At 43.1% G+C, this 19911-nt stretch overlaps 1 protein-coding gene across 4 annotated transcripts in view; it reads right to left on the bottom strand.

The window, feature by feature from the left end:
- EEFSEC (eukaryotic elongation factor, selenocysteine-tRNA specific) overlaps positions 1–19556 on the bottom strand; it is a 242151-nt gene extending 222595 nt beyond the window's left edge. For 2 of the 4 annotated variants that reach the window (XM_039874606.1, XM_039874605.1), the window contains exon 1: positions 19183–19556. In XM_039874606.1, the coding sequence (XP_039730540.1) occupies positions 19183–19498 (316 nt within the window). In that variant the 5' untranslated portion in view covers positions 19499–19556. Of the gene's footprint in view, positions 1–15657; positions 15767–19182 lie in introns of all 4 variants that reach the window. The other 2 variants (XM_039874607.1, XM_039874603.1) reach the window with 2 other exon arrangements.
- Between the last annotated feature and the right edge of the window lie 355 nt (positions 19557–19911).

Here is a 19911-nt window from a genome sequence, read left to right as displayed (position 1 = left end):
TTTGGTTTTTTTAATACTGATGCATAAATTATTTAAAGAAAACTTAAGCTCCTTCCACCATATATTTTTAGGTACATCTGCATTCAGCAGTGATTGGCACCTATCAGCTTCCAAACACAAAACAAGCCAAGGCTTCCTGCAGACTGATCTCTCCTGGTAGACAAAACACACTCATTTCTCTTCTGGTTTCCATCCTGTCTTTCCCCATCGTGGGCTTTCCTTCTTTCAACTCCAACTACACTCACAATTTTACAGCCAGATAAACACAATTAAGTACTTACACTCTGATTACTTCAAGTATGTTAATTTAGCTTCTCCCTAACTACATTATTACCAATTTAAAAGCAGAGGCAAAAATCATATACTACGTATGGTATCAGACACCATCCATCTAGCCTGCCTTCCCAACCAAAAATAAGTGACACTCCTGATAAATGATTTATTTTTCTATAAACAGTCTCTTAAAAATTAAAAAATCAAATCATATTTCGTTATCACAATAGCTAACACCATTTATTGAGTACTTTATAGGTTGCAGGAAGTGAAATAAGCACTAAACATAGCTTATCTCATTGGATTCTCACAAAAAAACTGAAGGTGATTCTCCCCATTTTGAAGATGAGAAAACTTGAGGTTCACAAGCTAATCGCAGAGCTAGGATTTAAACCCAAGCCAGCATGCAGAGCCCAGCTCTTTCTACTACTCCTTATAAATAAGTATAGCTACAGGTGTCACAAGCCACTATTAGAGAAAAAAGGATAAGGTATAAACCCCGGCCCTTGGGGCTGAGCAGAAAAACTGGGTGCCCAATCAGGGGGCTCGCAACCAAACCCACGTTCTTCCACTTTCTGAAAGAGAAGCCCAGCAAGCTTCTCCCAGCACTGAATTTCCCAAAAGCAGAGAACCTATCTTTTTCATTTGGACTTTTTTCAAAGCCTGCACCTAGCCCACTTTGCTGGTACTCATTAAATGGTGAGATGATGTTTCAAAAAAATGTTAAAGTGATGTTCAATTTTCTCTGCCCTCCCAGGGAACTTCCCCCAGCATCTGCCAGTCTCTACCTGGCCTGAGACCCCAGGCAAGCTTTACCCAGAAGTCAGTCCAGTTTTCCATCCACACCTGTCTTCCTCCAACGTCGCCCTGTCACCACCCCGCTGCCCTGGCTGCAAGACAATGAAACTGCAAGAACAAGTCCAAAAGCTCCCATGTGTCAAAGCCCCTCTTTAGGCCTCTTTACAAGCCCCAAAACTAGCTTCAGGGCCAGCACCTGGCACCGTCCTTTGAAAGCAACAGGAAACATTGAAGAAGAGACCAAGACCACAAAAAAGGAAATAATTCTTAGCATTAGAGCATCTCCAGGGCATGAGATTTAATCCCAGGCTCAGAAAATAAGAATGACTTGGAGAAAAGAGGGGTGAAAAGGGGAGTTTTGTAGCAAAAAAAGTAGGAAGAGGAGGAGGAGGAGACTAGAGGAGGAACAGGAGGAAAGGAGAGGGAGGGGAGGAGGAGCGGGGGAAAAAAAGAAGAAAAAGAATGCCAATGATGACATTAGACAAGAGAGAGGCCAGCTTTGTCCTGCATCCCGTTGAATAGCCAACTAAAACAATGAATCTGGTTTTTTTCCCTCCTCTTCTCTGCCTTAAAAAATTCAAGAATTTCATTTCTTTCTTTGAAATACAGCTCTTGCATAATTTCAACGTTCTTTCCAGCTGTCTATAATACTAAAGGAAGAGGGTGTTTGACTCTCCCCAACGACCTTCAGAGACATTCCTTGCAGTGCTAGTCTGACGGTGACAGTGGCGATGAGGGTTGCTTCTATTTACTGGACCTCTACCCTGCACCCAGAACCATGCTAATCGTATCACAGTTACTATTGCTAACCCTAACAGTAAAACCCAAAGGTAGGTATTATTTCTTTTTTTACACAGGGGAAGAAAGTAAGGAAAAGCGAAATATCCAGTCACACAACAAGCAAGCAGAAGAGGCAAAATTCCAATTAAAATTCTTCTTACTCCAGAGCCCAGGCCTATTGCACTGCAGCTTCTCAACTCTCCGGGAAATTCTATGAGGCGAAGTCTGATATCTCCTCTGGATTTCCTAAAGGCAGCCATTAATAAGGCATGACTAGCAAAATACCAAAGTTTACAGTGTTTGCAAACTTAAAAATTTTTACTGGCTCCAAAATACAAAAGGAAAACTGAAGAAAATGAAATTACTTGAAGTTGAATTAAATGTCTACTAAGATATGAGAACGTCTAGCAATTTTGATTTAATGTGGCTGTAAATATGGATAAATGTATTTTACGTGGGATGCTAATACATTTTATTCATGTTCGTCTGCTTTCTAGGCTGTGGGGGTGGGGCTTCAGGCCCACAAAGGCCTAAAAGCAGCCCACAGTTTCTCTTGCTCTTTTCACCAAAGGACACTCCCACCAGGCCAGTGGCAGACCCTGAGGAAACAAATAGGGGAGAGCCTCTGAGAGCAGAGGCCAGAACAAACATTTCCTACAGGCATTAGGAATAGCTTTCCCAGCTGCTTCAGAGTTCCCATTCCCAAAAGATGGCTGTACAACCGGGGCCACACAGTCTCCTTCATCCATCTGTGAGAGATTGCTGTAACGCTGGAGCAGGAGAGACAGGCCATACAGTGTCAGGCTAGGCCCTTCAAGCCCCCCTACCATTATACACACATGACACATACAACCCCTCCCTGCTATCTTCATTTGGAGATATCGTTTTTGGCAACATTTCCTCCATTTCCAGCTCTTCACCAGTATTGGTAAATATTGATAATTACCTCCAAATGCAAAAGTGAAGCAGTTTATGTTTTGAAATGAGGATCACAATTCAAATTGGAAGCTGACACTAATCATTTGATGTTCACTTGAAAAGACCAGATAGGCTATGCAGGAACATTTCAGTAGAGGGACTAATAAGGAGACGAGAAATAAAAATTATTGGTATTTACTCAGCTGCATTGCTTGTGGAAGGACTCTTTTAAAGGGAGCACTTCAGAATGGTTATTCAATCTGAATTTTACAGATAGCACTGGAAATATTTTCTCACAGAATATACTCTATCTCCACCATCATATCTCTCTGGTGTGCCGTTCATGTCTTTCATTGCAGGAATTCTCACTCAATTTTGCTCCATTATGTGCTGATGGTGACCCAGAGTATACAGGCATTCAAGAATCTAACTGGAAATTACTACCAAAGAACATCTGTCCCACTGCCCACTCACCAGCCCTGCCTTAAGGAGTGAAAATGGAGAACGAATCCAAACCTACACGCAGAAACAACTTTTCAGTCCGCTTACAAATTAGGTTCCTTTGGAAATTCTGGGCTCTGTCATTTTTCAGAAATTACATTCCTAGAAAAACATGGTGTGAGCCTCTTTTGAAAGCCTGCAGCTCAAAAACCTTCCTTTCCTACCCAGACCCTTCTAATAAAAGCCAGGACAGGAGCTTCATGGGTAAGCAAATGAGAAGGCCAACCACACGTCTCCTCACTCAGTCCTGTCAAATTCAAATTCTGTATTAAATGCCGATGATCAATTAAACTCGATGAGGATGTCACACATATTAATATGTTCCACAGCATATGAAGCATCTATCTTATAGACGCACTCACTTTAGAAGATTTATGTTGCAATGAGAAAAGATTAGTAGACAACTGATTTCATATAGGGCTAAGCCTGAGAACCTAGCTTTTCTCCTCGACGGCTATCAGAGGATCAGGCGGCAACACAGTACCCTCCACCCCCTCTTAGGTTTCATTTCGCCTTGTTGCAGGTGCTTAGAGGGGCTGAGCAAGAGACACATTCAGTGAATCAAATAAAAGCACTATCATTTGTATCTGTGTCTCTACAACCCTCTCCCTCACATACTTATAACCAGACAGGCCAGAGGGACCATTACAAGAACCGCTCCCTACTGTGTGCCACAAGCTTTATAGACATTTTTTTCTAATATGACCACCCCAAGAAAGATAATCACTTGCACATGAGGTACACAAACTGGCTCAGAGAGGCAAAAAGAAGTGGCATTGCTGCTACAGTACCCAGAGCCAGGTCCAGGCCATGCCTGAGCACAGCTCCTTCTACCTCACCATTACCTCCAGCATCTCCCTGGGGTGCTGGGCATACCTACTGCTATTGTTACACACTAGGCTCTTTTGGGTGTTAATATCCTGGAGGCACCTAAAATCAGTAGTTCTGGGTGGGGGGAACCAAAAATGGTGTGAGACCCTCAATTCTGGCATAGGCTGGAATCTGGTGGGACAAGACTGTACACCAATAGGTAGGTGTCTTTGTGGCTTGAAAGCCTATACAGGAAAACACCACGGAAGAGTTGAAAATAGGCAAACCCTATACCATAGCAGACATGGCCTATTTCATAGTACATTGTGCCTCTAGAAGGCAAGGAGATCATCTTTTTTTTTCCCTCCTGGAAATTCCTTGCTTTGGTTAATACCATAAACAGAAAAAGAAAACTGAGTGTAAGAAAGGTTGATGACTGAAGCCCACATCTTCAAATGCTTTAAAAGTCAGATCATCTTTACACTGATGTGAAAGGGGGAGAGTATACACTGACCCTTGCTTCAAACAAAACCCTTCCCATATGGTTTTTAATTAGAAAGCAGTTGTTCTGCTTTTGCAACACTTTTTAACCTCTGGTATTGTAGGTACAAGGCTACAAATCATATTTTCATTGATTAAAAAAATAAACGTTGAAAGAAACAATATTTTTCTTTTTAAGAAAAAAGATAGCAAGCAGCTATACTGTGGAGGGGTCAGGCGCTTACTGGTGTATATGGGAAGCCATTGTGGCTATGGTTTACAGTTTATTTTGTCTTGAAAAAGTCTGAGGTCATTTTAACTTTGCTAACCTGATCATCCCCATCCAGGACCATAAGCAAACACTGCCCTCTTGTGCACCAAACAGTCCCAGAGTCAGCATGGAGATGGTTTCCACCCACGGCCCCATGGACAACTTGCAATTGTACAGCAGCCTCTCTGGGCCCTGGAGATGTATCAGGAAAAGGATGACACACATATGTTACCAGGGTGCTTGCTAAAATGTCCCCTGATTGCCTTCTAAGACAGATTATGAGATAAGAGGAAGAAGGGAAGATTCGACTGAAGAAATCAAACCAAAAATAACTGACTGTTATCTTTCCTAGAAAATAATCATTCCTCAAAAAGAAACTATTAGTTACCATGGGAAGTTTCTTATTATATACTTTTAAAAACTTTTAGAGACTAATGAATCTGCAATAACAAGTATATAGTACTTTTTTTATCTAGGAAATATCTGCCAAGAAGAGATTCCATTTGATCCTTGAGAGGGGAAAAAAAAAAAAGATGGGGAACCCAGGTTGTTCTTTCTCAGAGGAATTACCTAAAGCTCAGTCATATGTTCCTCTTCTCCTTTCTGAAGAGCCCTGACCTGGTAGGGTTATCTGTAAACGTTCTCTCCTCCAACTTAGGTACAGGGCTCTGTCTCCAAAAGACCAAATTGGCATCTCAAGAGAGCCTTAAAGGATGTAGTCTTCTGTTTCCTTATTAATGAACTTGAGAAAATCAAAGGCAGAAAAATATCCACTCAAGTCTGACGTCAGAGCAGGCCCACTTGGCAGTAACCTCCAGGGAAGGCCTTGGCCTTCTCTAAGTGAGTCTCCAATTCTGGTTCTGAACCTAAACCATCCGAACGTTGCACCCACTCCTCTACCCTTCCAGGCACAATCCAGGCTGGACCAATCTCATGCCAAACTCACTTATAGGGGAGAAAAAAGGCAAAATTTGCCCCCAATGCATTATCTTCAACCCTGTGGGAACCCCAGAAGGAAAGGGGATGGAAAATATATTTAGGGGTGTGTGCTCCATGGGCTGTGATTAGGAGTCAGAAGGTGGGCTGGGTTCCAGTAACTTCAGCTACTTCACTCACCATCTCTAATGTCCAGTGCTTGGTTTAGTGGTTCAGGAATACATCTTTAACCTCTGCCTGACTATGAATCATAAGCAGTCAATGGGCTAAGGTTAAATGGTCAAACACAATCACAGAGCAATAAAAACTCGGGTTCACTGCAAGCCAAGATTACCTGCCAGCTCCTACTTTTACTTCAGCCCTTCCCTTGATCATGGGAAGAAAATGAGGGGTACAGTACTAGAAACCTACAATACTATGGATAGAAGAAGGCCAACAGATTGGCCATGCTGAGACCAGACACCTCCACAGGCTGAATGCCTTTCTCCCTCTTACTCTCTGTCCTCATATCGGAATGAAAAAAAGGTACAGTTGCTTTATCCTCTTTCAAAATTGAGACTGACATAGAGTTCAAATATGCATATTTGTCCAAATATACCAGCCCCATACTAGGTCTCTGTGGAAACTGTCTCTGATATAGTCAGCAAGACTGACCCTCTCACTTGCAGAAAAGCCCAACCTGTCTCCTGCCTCAAAAACTCTCACATGAGCCACTCCCTCCCAACATTCCAGTGGCCAGCACCTGTTCCTCCTTCAGATTTTAGCTTAAACTTAATTTCCTCAGAAAGGCTTTCCCTGGTCCCCAAACTAGATTCCCCGCATCCACTCATCCCTCTCTGACCATCCTGTATGGTCCTTTACAGTACCATCACAATTTATAATTCTGCATATTTGTTTACTTCTGTAATGTCTGCCTCCTGTACTACTAGATGGTAAGGTACATGAAAGCTGGCATCAATGCTGCCTTACGCACTAACTCCTAGCATGTAGTAAGTAGGTTGCTCAGGATTTGTTGACTGAATTAATATAATGAAACACCTTTACTTCTACAGTGTCTGATCTTAAGGAATAAGGTCACCTAGTCAAATCTTCAGGACACTAAGAATCCCAGAAGGAACGAAAGAAAGACAATGAGCCAGGCCAGGTACTTAAACAGCCCCCAACCTACGGAAAAGATTGGTGACAAAACAAACAAGGAGCTGTCTGGAGAGGGATTGGAGGAGTCAAGGACCTAAGATACCAGCCCCAAAGTCCACAGGGTCCTATGAGTATGATGTCACACATTTTTGTGTGTCCTTGGGCTTTCCTTTGAGAAAACATATGAGAAATTAAATGATGAAACTGGCTATCTGATGGAGGTGAGACAGAGGGTCTCAGGGCTAGACGACAGGGGCAGCATCAAATCTCTACCTTCTTGCCTCAAGGAGCCTCCTCTCTTTCCCCAGCAGATTTCATATCATGCAAGCATTTTGTAGTAGTATGTGAACCAAGTTCATGTCTGGCCTCTCAAGTTCATAAGATCCTGGTAATCCAAGAAGTTTATATTGAGAAAAGACTCCTGGCCCAAAGTTTGACCATCAGAGATAGGAAGCACTTTCAGTCATGTCATTAAACAAGAGCTGGGCAGAACTGGGTTACCCACTGGATGGCAAACATGCCCAGTATATCTCTGGAGGGCCTCTTCTCCCTTTCCCTTCACAGATTATTTGTAGAACAATCACTGGCACCAGCCACAGACTTGCATTATGCTCATTTCCCTGTCCCCATGCTCTAGGGCAAATTTAAAAGTCCTCGTTCTGTCTCAGAATCAGGTCTGAATTAATACCCTTCCTCAAAAGAACTCCAGTAGCAAAGTGAAAACAGACGCACCAGACAATGCTCTTTGAAAGCCCCAGCAGGGACGGCTGGTGACAATGCAGCCCCTGGCTCTGAAAGAAACCTTAAGGTTAAAGGTTCACAGAGGCAGAAGAATTACTAAAGAACAAGTTTGTTCAAATTTCCTCCAGCAGCTTTAAACAACCAGGGTCAAACTAAAGATTGCTGGCAAAAAACCTATGAGACAACCCAGCCCCTTTGAACTACATTGAGTTAAGGAAAATATACGGTCTGAGGGGGATCTATGTTATAGCTTTTAAAAATGTTCTTGAAAAGGTCACCCCTGTTAACTCAAAATCAACCCATTGAAGGATGTTTGAACACTGCTTCTCTAAAACAACAGAGCTGCTGGGCCCTCAGCGTGTGCGGTGAGCTGTATTGTAGTTGCCATGTTCTCGGCATTAGTGTGCTGACCCTCTGTGGGCCATGAAATTAACCATCAGCACAGCAGAAATCTGCTCTGAGTTAAACTACTTTGCTACAAAAAGTGGCCTGAAAATGAAATATGAGGATTGAATTTCCATTGAAAGATTAACTTGTCTAACGTCAAGTCAGGCTTCCTCCACAGTGAACTCTGTTTGGCCAGTGGTTTAAAGCACCACAGGAAGGTAGGTAATTGCTGCAGGCAGTGGGAAATGACCTCTTCGTCCACCCGTCCATCCATTCATTCATATATGCATGCACCAAACATTTACTCTGTGCCAGGTCATGTCCTGGGCCTTGAAGTTGAAATTGAATAATAAACCTCACCCTCCAAGGGATCAAGTCCAGTGGAAACCACAATTCAGTAAACAGAAAATGACAACAGATGAGGAGAAAGTGAGATCTTAGGGTATGCAGAGGATGTTATAGGCCCTCAAATGAGGGTCAACTAATCTAGGCTGGGGAAGGCCAATAGTGAGGCTTCCCCCAAAAGCGCATACATGACACAGCATGAGAGAGTATGGTCCATCTGTTCATTAAGCTTGGAGTCCTGAGAGACTCAGAGACAGAGACAGAGACAGAGAGACACACCCATCCAGAAGGACCCTGTCAGCCATACCGAGGAGTTTGGCATTTATGCCAATGGAGAACAACTTAAGACTTTTAAATAGGAAAATAAAATAATTATATTAGCAATTTAGAAAGAGTTCCTGGCTACAGAGGGGAGGGTAGTTTTAAGAGGGGGCTGGGATCAGAGATTGTGAAGGAATGTTGTATGCATTGTCAGGAGCTAATGGAGGCCTGCCCTAGGAAGCAGCTGTGGTGATGGGGATGCTGAAAAGGTTAGAGGACATGCAGGAAGGAAAAAATCTGGTAACTGATTCATATGAAAGCAAAGAAGGATATGCTGAGGATCATGTCAAAGGTTGTGCCTTGGGAAAATGGAGATATCATTTCACTGGGAAGGTGCGGAACTAGAGAGGGTGGTCTTACAGATATGGTCTGATGGCTTATGGTGTTCACTGGTAGGGAACCAAATCAATAAGCAGTTGGATACTCAGGTATATACCCACCCACTGACATTTAAATTAAATAAAATTAAATTTTCAGTTCCTCAGTTGCACTAGCCACAGTGAAAGTACTCAGCCCCAATGGCTCACAGCTACCATGCTGGACTATGCCACCAGGGAACATTCCCATCACCACCGAAAATTCTGTTGAAAAGTGCTGATCAAGCCCCTGCAGAGATTTTTTTTAAAATACTGTCAGCTCTCTCTCAGCCATGTTAAAAGCTGATGATAAGCAATGTCTGCACTGGCAAACACCAGCTTTCTTTCCCAATCTTTCCATGGTCTACTTGTCTGTGGGCATCAAACAGCAAGTGCTCAAAAAATGTAATCCTTGTTATGTAAAATCTTTTTTCTTTGGTGCTTATGGCATAAGGCTCTGAAATTCACCTAAAAATGACCACAAGCAGAGCTATTTTTTTAAGTGCCACACTGCAATATAACTGGGAAGACAGAGGTCTAGTCCCAATGTCAGAATAAGCCACTGACCCTCCCAGAACTTTAAGCAACCCAAATAAATCTATGGTAAAGGATGAAGCTACAAGGCCAGGCAGGGCAGGTTCCTGAGGCCAAGTAGGTCAATGCTAGCAATTTCAAGCACTAATTTTAAAAGAAAAAAGTCAGATTTATCTTTAGGTAGCACCTGTGCATGCCACCAAATAAATATCCTCAGGAATGTAGGTTAGAGACAAAGGAAATTATTTTAGTCTTCCTGAATGCCCCAAGACAAAAAAGGCATCATCAAAACACAAGAGATATGGAAAGAAGGAGTCAACTTCTCTCTCAACAGCAAAACTTGTTTCTTCTCCTGCCAAGAGAGGATCACCACAGTTAACTAAGTCCTTGTCGTTCCCTCCCTACCCAACCAAGACTACTTCAAAGCAGCAGGAGCCTAATCACACAACACACACAAAAAATAAAAGACCCAATTAACAAAAAAACAGAACTCAAATAATCCAGGGGAGAATGGAAGCAGAAATCTCTATTTTTGACAAATTGACTTATTCATAAACTGCTCCTCAGGAGCCACAATTCTACCAAAGCAGGTGTGGGCTAAGGTCTGTGAACAGTGCCTGGGCAAACCAGGGGCTCCGAAATTAGACTGGGTGAAACACCTGCTCCAGCCACTAGCCTCTGGAGTCCCATTTTTATGGGCTATACAATACAGACAGGAAACACCACGCTCAGGGCGCAGTGAGATGATCAAGGGTCTAGAACAGTGCCCAATAGACAGTACCTATTCCCGAAATTTCCATTCCCTCTCTTTGTTCCTTCTGAGAGGCAGATGGCTCTTCAGCCTCTGTTCAGCCTCCCACATCTGCACTCCAGAACCACACTTTCCCTTCTGATGGTGCCCTTCTACCAGTGGTGTCTCTCTCCCTCTCCCTGTCCCTCTTCCAGCAGATCTGAAAGCTGCAGCTGGAATGGGGAGAGGAATGCCTGGCCCCAAGAACACTTGTCACATGCCCTCTCCTCAGACTCTTCAAATGCCACCAGAAGATCTCCCAGCTTAAAATCTACTCAACCTCTCCCACTGCACACACACAAGAGGCTCTCCAAGCCCCTGGGCTCTGGGGCCCATCTGCCTCTGCAGTTCAGCCTCACATCTTGCTTGCTCCTCTCTTCACACTCCAGCCTATCCTTCTTCTATATCTTTGTCTACTCCAAGTCCTCTAGCTGGAAAGTCTCTCATCTTTTCCACTGGCAAAATCTCAACCTTCCTTCAAAGTAACCACAAGACAGCCCTTCTTCCTGACTCATCCATAACCTTGATACCCAGGCCTTACCTCCTCCCACTTCCCCCACGCTTGAAAGTGACAGCTACTAACTGCTCCTCTTTTTTGGCTAGGTATGCTCTCACACCACTGACCACTCAGGCTGTGCCCTGGATCGGTTATACCCTTTCTTTTCTCTACCAGAAAACCTCCAGATCACCCTTCCAGGCCCATTTCAGGGTCCCCACCTATGGGCCGAGGCACAGTTATCTTGTGCTCCTTACAACTCTGCATCTTATCTTAACTGGCTGTTAGCACTGCCCCTGCTCTCCCTCAGCCTTGGGACTGGGAGCTTCTTGAAGACAGGTATGTCTGCACCTGCCTTCATGTCCAAAACAAGTGTATATGTTTGCAGAATCCCTGAATAAATACAAGCCCAAATGTCTCCAGGGCCCAGGCACAAAACAGAAAAAAAGACACTCCAAAGAGCACATGCCCCTTCTCAGCCTCAGGCCAAGTACCGCCATGCTGGAGTATCGCTCCATGGACATGAGAGTCTTCTTGTATTTCCAGACAAGCCAGGGTTCTGGGTTGTTATATGAGATCTCCTGATTTTTAAATGCTGGCAATGAGTTTTTAAATTTTTTAAATGGTTATATGAGCCATCAAAACATATCTGCAGGCCAGACCTTGGACAAGACCTTAATGTGGGATGAGACCCCTACTAAGGGATGAACAGTCAGGATGACCCGTCTCCTGCCATGCACTAAGGATAGAAATAGGCAGATACAGGAAGAGGACAGAAGGTACCCTAACAAGCCTTCCAGAAACAAACAAATAGCACTTGCTATACATCTACCACAGCCCAGATAATGTGTTGGGCACATTTAATCCTCTCAACATATAGTCACTTATTTAATTCAACTCAATTATTTGTTTAACTCAAATATTATTAAGTAAAGACAACCAATAGAATGGAAGAAAATATTTGCAAATCATATATCAAACAAGGGACTGGCATTCAGAATACATGAAGAACTCGTACAACTCATTAATAAAAAGTCAAATAATCCAATTTTAAAAATTGGCAAAGGATCTGAACAGATAGTTCTCCAAAGAAGATACACAAATAGCTAACAAGCACATGAAAACATGTTCAACATCACTAGCCATCAAGGAAATTCAATGAGATACCATCTCACATCCATTACAATGGCTATAATCCAAGACAGACCAATAATAAGTATTGGTGAAGATGTGGACAAATTAGAATCCCCATACATTGCAGGCTGGAAAGTAAAATGGTACAGCTGCTGTGGAAAACAGTCTGGCAGTGCCTCAAAAAGTAGAAATAGAGTTACCCTATGAGCCAGCAATTCCACTCCTAGGTAGATAGATACTCAAGAGAATGAAAACATATGTCCACACAAAGACTTGTACATCAATGTTCATAGCAGGATTATTCATAATAGCCAAAAAGTGGAAACAATCCAAATGTCCTTCAACTAAGGAATGGATTAAAAAGCAAAAAAGTGGTTTATCCATACAATGGAAAACTATTCAGCCATGAAAAGGAATGAAGTACAGCTGGGGAGACGGGGAATGGGAAGTTACTGTTTAATGGGTATAGTTTCAGTTTTGTAAGATGAAAAGAGTTCTGGAGATGGATGCCACTGAACTGTAAACTTAAAAATGGTTAAGACAGTATATTTTATGTAATATGTACTTTACTACAATTAAAAATAAATAATAGATTTTCAAAAAAAGGAATGAAGTATAGTTATTGCTACATGAACTTGGAAAGCATCACACTAAGTTAAAGAAGCCAGACACAAAAAGCCAAATATTGTATGATTCCATTTATATAAAATGTCCAGAAAATAAAAACCTACAGAGACATTTAGATTAGTGGTTGCTTAGGCCCAGGAGAAGCATGGAGAGTGATTGCTAATGGGTATGGGGTTTCTTTTTGTAGTGATGAAACTATTCTCAACATAGATTGTGCAATGGCTATACAGCTTTGTGAACATACTGAAAACCACTGCAGTGTACAATTGAAATAGGTGAATTTATGGTATATGAATTATATTTCAATAAAAATGTTTAAAAACATTATTGAATATCTACTATGTGTCAGTTCCACACAGAATAATTCAGACGTCTTTGTCTTGTGAGGCTAATGGAAACAACAGGTAGAAGCCAGCCTGGCCAAGGCTCCAGCCAACAAAGAATGACAGAGTAGAGCAGGAAATATGTCCCAGGGCTTAACTTACGGGTTGCTTCCTGGGATGTCTGCCCAAATCTTATTCCAACCTGGATAGGGTGACTTTGAAGAAAAAAGCAAGAGACATGCTGAGAGAAAACAAAAGAGATGCTAAGTGAAAAATTTAAAAACAATTAATTTTAAATGATTACAGCTTTACCAAAAGTTGTGGCTATGATTTCCTTCTGACTTTGATTATAACCTTCCAGCAAAATATTTGCCTCAAGAAGGCAAAGTCTTTGCATTATTTTTTATTCCTAGCATGACTACAAAAATATTCTTTGATTTAACATTTGATATGTTTTGTTCTCAAGGGCAAGCCCCATGAGAAGAAAAATGTACCCCAACAGAATGAAATATGACTACCTGCTTCCATTTTTCTTTCCTGTTGGTTCCTGCTCAAATATTCTGCATTAATTTAAACTCAAGGGTGCATCTCCGATGTTGCGCTATTCCCATACTGTCACCCAAACCAAAGCAAAGTCACCCGCTGTCCAACTCTAAGAGAAAGTGCTGCAGACACAAATGAACTTAAAAGTCTCCTAGAGATGGCTAAAGGCATTTCAACTTGGAAGAAGATAAGCTGGGGTCAGAGAACAACATAGCAGGCAAAACAAGAAAAGTTGTATTTGAGTACAGGCACACTTGGCACCTAGTGAAGCTGACTTCCTACTGGACATACGGAGGTTTTAAACAAGTTAACACAAGAGACACCAGTATTTGCCTCAGTTTCACCTGACAATAGAGAACATTGCAGAAGTGGCACTGGAGAGGAGGATCTTCAATTATGGTACGCACCTTTCAACAAAGAGGAGAAAATAAAAGGCAGCTTTTCCTGCATGAGCACAAAGGTACAGGGAACTAAAGCCTGACAGAGTCTAGAGACTATAGAAGTTAAGATCAAGGAAGCACTTTCACTTATATCAACTCCTTTAAATATGCCTCAATATTTTAAGACAAACATAAATGAATACCATAATGTAACGTAAAGTATTTCTACGCAGATTCATAAAAAGACTAAGGACAAAGAAAACCAAAAGTGTTTTTGTTTGTTTGTTTAGTTGGTTGGTTGGCTGTCTGGTTGGTTGCTTTTTCATTAGAATAATGCCCAAATTAATCATGTGGTCAAGCCCCCAGTTTGTTATCTCTGCTTGTACCATGCTGCTTTCTGGGCATTATGTGCTGTTACTCAAAAGTTAATGTAAAAAATCTGGTTGAAAACACACACTCACACACGAACACCCCGCAGAAAAGCATGCACATTCCTTGATTAAACAGGACAAAGGGGCAAGCGTTTTCTCCACATTGGCACAAAGAGCACAGAAAGCTGGAAAAACAAAGAAGGCAAAGTAGCTTGTTTTACAAAGAATGTTCTCTCCCAGGCAGCAGTGACAAAAATCCCTGGGACTACTGACTGTTTCCCCTCCAAAGAGAGTAACCTGCAGTCAGACTTACAAGGCTTTGGCAGCAGTTATCCACTGTGGCCAGGGAGGGCCTGAGAGGGTCCAAGCCCCGCAGAAAGCACCACCTAAATGGTAGGCATAGGAGGCAAGAGATCAGGGCAACAAGTCGTGGCAGAAGAGCTGCTGTTCATTAACAACCAGAACAAAAGACCAGGAGACAATACACTGTTAATCCTAGCAGCCACCAAAGGACTATAAATTGCCAAGCCATGAGACCAGCATTTTTCAGCTCTCCTCTTTCCTGCCAGAGTTAGATTGAGGATGGGTCCAAGTCCCTCACTCCCACCCAAGACTTTAAAACATACATTACTGAATCTTTTTGAAGTTCTAACCCTGAAAGGTTTATACTCAAAAATGGATTAGAGAAAAATATTGCCCTGAAACACCACTACAGGGGACTGGAGATGATAGGTATACTTTTCATTCATATTGAGAATGCCCAAGTATGAGCTGTGTGGTCAGATGAACGTGGGTTCAAACCGAGCTCAGACACTTATGAATTGTGTTTCCTGACCTCTCTGAGCCTCTGCTTTTTCATCTGTAAAATGGAAATATCACCTCTTACCTCATAGGATTGCTGTGAGAGTTAAAAGAAAAAAGGAAAAAAAAAAACACACCATAAGGATAGCACTAAAAAATGCTAAGTACTATTGTTACTATTAACCCCACAGTATCACTTAGGAGTTTTACCTATGGCCACGTGGATCAAGGAGATAAAACCGAATTTCCTCTAAGTTAAGAAAGGATTATTTTTGTCCTTTAGAGTATTTTGAGGGGAGCAATGGAATTAAAGGGAGATGGCTTTAAGATATATTAAACTTCAGAGATAACATCATGGAACTCAGACAAAAGTTGTGATTTCCTTCTACTGGGGATAGTAGAAGGCCAAGAACTCTAACAAGAGCCCAATCTTCCAGCAATCCTAGATACAGGTACAGTTCCTGCTTTCAGTAGTAGTCCCTACCCACCAATCTTGCATCCTTCTGAAGCTTAGGCCTGATGATGTCACACATCTGCTTTAAAAGCCTCCCAGGGCCCTTAGGAGAAATCTACAGTAAGAGCCTAGTCTAAGCCCAACACTTACCACTTATAAGACCTGGCCCACCAATCCTTCTACCTTAATCTTCAGCACTTCTCCCTACATATCATGCTGATTTCCAGCCTCACCTAAATGCTGGCAGTTATCTCCGATTCTAAAAAGAAAAGACAACAGGTTTAAGCCTCAGAGCCTGGCCCAGATATCTTCTTTCCCTGTTACAGTCCATACCCCACCACTCAGCAAAGTAAGTTATTTCTGCTTTTGTCCTATATGCAAAGAGTTCCAATAGGTCACTCTGCGCATGGGACAGTACCCTCTCCTCAGCTCTGCTGTCAGCTCCTAGAGGAAGGGAAAAGAATCAACATGCATTATGTACCTACTACAGGGCAGGTCCCTTGCTGATTGCTTTCTGTTCACTAACACATGACAAAGGTTCTCTGTTCACTATAACCAGCTATCCCAGGAGCTGGTACACAGCTTCATTCATTCAGAACTTAACAAGTGCCCAAGAATTGAGAATACGCTGGTGAACAAGACAGACATGGTGCCTGTTCTGCTCTCATGGAGGACAGAGACAGTCAGTAAGTAAACACATAATGAGTATCAGATAGTGAAAAGGGCTATAAGGAAATAAAACAAGGACACAAGAAAGTATGAGGGGGAAAAAGTTGGGGAAAAAGGTAAATCAGAGGAGGCCTCTCTGAGTAGGTGACATTCAAACTGCAACTTAAATAATGAAGAGCCAAATGTATCACAGGGAACAACAGGTGCAAACACTGGCCTATTCAATAAGTAGAAATGAGGCCAATGTAGCTGAAGGTCAGGAGCAAGGAATAAGGCTCAGAGAAAGGCAGAGGGCAGACCATAAAGAAGGTCTCTCTTCCTATGGGCCATAAAGAGGAGGCCAGACTTGACTCTAAGCACAATGAGAAGCCACTGGAATATCTTAAAACTGATGAACATCTACAAAATGAGTACACTGTCTACGTGGACAATGAATTAAAGAAAGGAGTGCATGCAAGTGGTCAAGAGAACAAGGTCCAGAATTGTAGGAGTTCAGCTGCCATAAGCCAGGATTTGGCCTCTGGAGCCATTCAAGAAGGCAAAGATGTCCGTGGGTGTTACAGATCTTGTCAAAGTATTGATAAGATGCAGGTTAAGGGCCACAGAGTTTGGTTCCAATACCAGCCCAGGGTATTTACTTTCCAAGCTTCAGTTTCCTCATCTGAACAATAGGGCTAACACTCTCATCACACTCTCACCACTCGTGGTTGTTGCATAGAATTCCTGGGCCAGGGCAGGAACTCAAATGCGAGTACTCTTCCCCTCAAAAGAAAAAAAATCTAGTTTTCTCATTTCCCTGAAAAGGAGGGTGGGGATCTGACCTATTTAAGGAAGAATAGTAGCAGCAATGGTTCTCACCATTTCAATGTGCTCAGGTCACATTTTAATGCCTGTAGGAAGAAAAAGAAAGTCTCCTCATTCAGAAGGTGAGAGAAAAGTGAAAAGATCCAGTGTACATACAAAAAGAGAAAAATTCCTCTTCTTCTACAATTTTATAGTCTAGACCAAGGACTTGCTAAATTCTTGGAGGCATTGGTTACATAGGATCAGGGTGCTCCCTGAAACCTTTTTGTCTTATGAAGAGTTTCTCTATAAATATATATGTTAGAAGGGGTGCAGGGGGGACAGAATAAAATGGCCTAGGGAAGCATAGGAAAGGGCTCTAGTTTTGCAGTGAAGCAGATCCAAGCTGTGCCACTTACTAACAGCCCTCCTAAGTCCCAATTTCTTCATCTGGTAACCACCACACTCTTTGTAGGCTTGCCGGGGAAGTGGCAAACGTGTCAGAAAAGCAATGCCAATAAAGAGCTGCCAGCATGTGGAAGGTCCAGAGTTAGATTCAAAGGTCACACAGTAAGGGAAAGAGCCAGGACTCAAGTCCAGTTCTGACTCCAAAAGTATGTCCTTCGCCACTTGCTTATACTATTTACTACAAAAAGACTAAGAATTTGCCTTCTCGTTTTTTTCTTAACCTGTCTCTTCTACCTCCAGCCTAGACTGGCTCAGAGTACATGTCTTAAAATGTATTTGGATGTAACCAAACAGAATCCAATTATGAGAGGAAAAGGACAGAGAAGATCATGGGCCCCTTAATATTCATCCGACGACTGAAATATGGCTTGAGTAGAAGACTTTAGGCAGTGTTATCTTGGGGAGGTCCCTTCTCTTTGAGCCTCCATTTCCTCTACTGTAAAATGGAGAAATTATTTTAGACTGCCTGCAGCATGGAACAGTTAAGAGGTACAAAGATGAAAGTAGTTAACACGTTCATCACTATAGCTGGGAATTGGCATGCCCAGGGACCAATTAAGCCAATAAAATTATCTGCCTCATGTATTCTCATATGTGCTTGTAGGCGTAAAGACTACCGCTAGAAAAAAACACAAGGAAATGGAAAACAGGGAAGGTAACCAGGTGCTTGGGTCAGCAGTGAGGAGACTTAGCTACATGCCCTTTTGTGCCATTTGCTTGTATTATTGTATCAAAACAAGTTTTAAAGCCCTGTCCATGGACTTATGTTGTAAAATGGATCTGGAAAAGTAATCCACAAAGGATAAAGGCTTCCTCCGGAGACAGGATGGGTAATTAGGGGACATTTGCCTGATTTGCAGTGTTCTATTTCTTCACAAATAGAGCATACTCGTGTCCTGCCTCTATAATTAAAAATAAATTAATGGTACATTTGGGGAGGGCATTTTGGCAGTATCCATCAGGACTGAAAACAGATGACCTTTGCCCCAACCAGTTCAGTTCTAGAAGCTTATCCTACAGATATACTAGCACACCAAAGACTTCCATTCTAGAAAACACTAATGCATCATTAGCAAGAACTAGAAACAACATAAATGTCCATCATTAAAAGATAAGTTAAGAAAACGTTGGTACAAGTGCACAACGTAATTTTATGAGATCTTTAAAAAGAATGATGCAGTTTTACACGTACAGATATAGAGCCTTTAGTGTTAACTAAAATAATGTATATGGTGTTACCATTTCGTGGAAAAAAAAAAAGTAGAAGAAAAAGGAGGGTATAAATATGCAGATATGCTTGTCTTTACATTTTTTTTTTTCTGAAATGATACACAAGGAATTTGGAACAGCTCTTGACTCTGGGAATGGGAACCAAGTGACCAAAAGGACAGGTGAGTGAAGACTTCTTTTTGTGGCACTTCTTACGTATACCTTTTTGTTGTCTTTCAGTGTTCGTGTATTACAAACACATCTTGACTTGTTTAAAAAAAAAAAATTTTTTTTTTTTTTTTTTTAAGAGAAAAGCACCTTTCTGGTCGGTTGTGCTTGATGGGAAAAGCTTCCAAGTCAACTGGCAGTGAGTACGAGTCTCAAAGCCTCCGCGCACTTGCTACCGGGCTTTGGGAGAGTCACGCCCGTCTCTCGGGGCCTCGGTGATACCACCTGTGAAGTGTGGTGATCTCCCTCCCCAGCAGCAGAGGCCGGCCGCTCCGCCCAGCGTCCCGGAGCCCGGCTCCCGCCCCGGCCCGCGCTCACCGCCGATGATGGTCCGGATAAGGGAGGCGTGCCCCGGGCAATCGACCAGCGTGACCTGAAGCTGTGGCTCGTCGGGCTCGGGCCCGGACTCTGGCGCCGCGTGGGGCGCAGGCAGCGCGGACCGCAGGCGCGCGGGTAGCGGCACAGAGAAACACGAGAAGCCTAGGTCGAGCGTGATGCCGCGCTCGCGGCTCTGCGGCTGCTTGTCGAAGGCGGCTGTGGAGGCGGTGGTGCTCAATGCCCGCGCCAGTGCCGTCTTGCCGCTGTCGATGTGGCCCAGCACGCCCACGTTCACGTTCAACCGCCGCCCAGCCATGCCGCTGCCGCCACCTCGAACACCCGCTGGGTTCGCCCCTCCCGCGGCCTCCGCCGCGGTCCGGCAGGTTAAGCTGCCCCCACCGCCACCCGCGCGCCCGGCACGCCCGTTCCGGCCCCAAAGTTTCCGATCTCCAGGCACCTACGGGTACCGCCTGGCACCGCGCAGAAGGAGGGTGCCCCAGGGACGGGACTCAACCCATGCCACCAACTACAGGACTGCTCTCTCATCTGGCTCCTTCCACCTGAAGCCTCGAAAAGCCCGAGATTGGGATCCATCCATCCATCCTTTCCAACAAGCTCTTTTTAAGTGCCTCCTGGGTACTAGGCACTGTTCACAGCGCTGGTATACCGTGCTCTCTCAACATTATATTGTATTGGGGAGGGGGTGAAGGTGGAGGTCACACAGCAAAC

Source organism: Pteropus medius, unplaced genomic scaffold (assembly GCF_902729225.1).
Source record: "Pteropus medius unplaced genomic scaffold, Ma_sr-lr_union100, whole genome shotgun sequence".
NCBI lineage: Eukaryota > Metazoa > Chordata > Mammalia > Chiroptera > Pteropodidae > Pteropus > Pteropus medius.
This window is presented reverse-complemented; position numbering and strand designations above follow the sequence as displayed.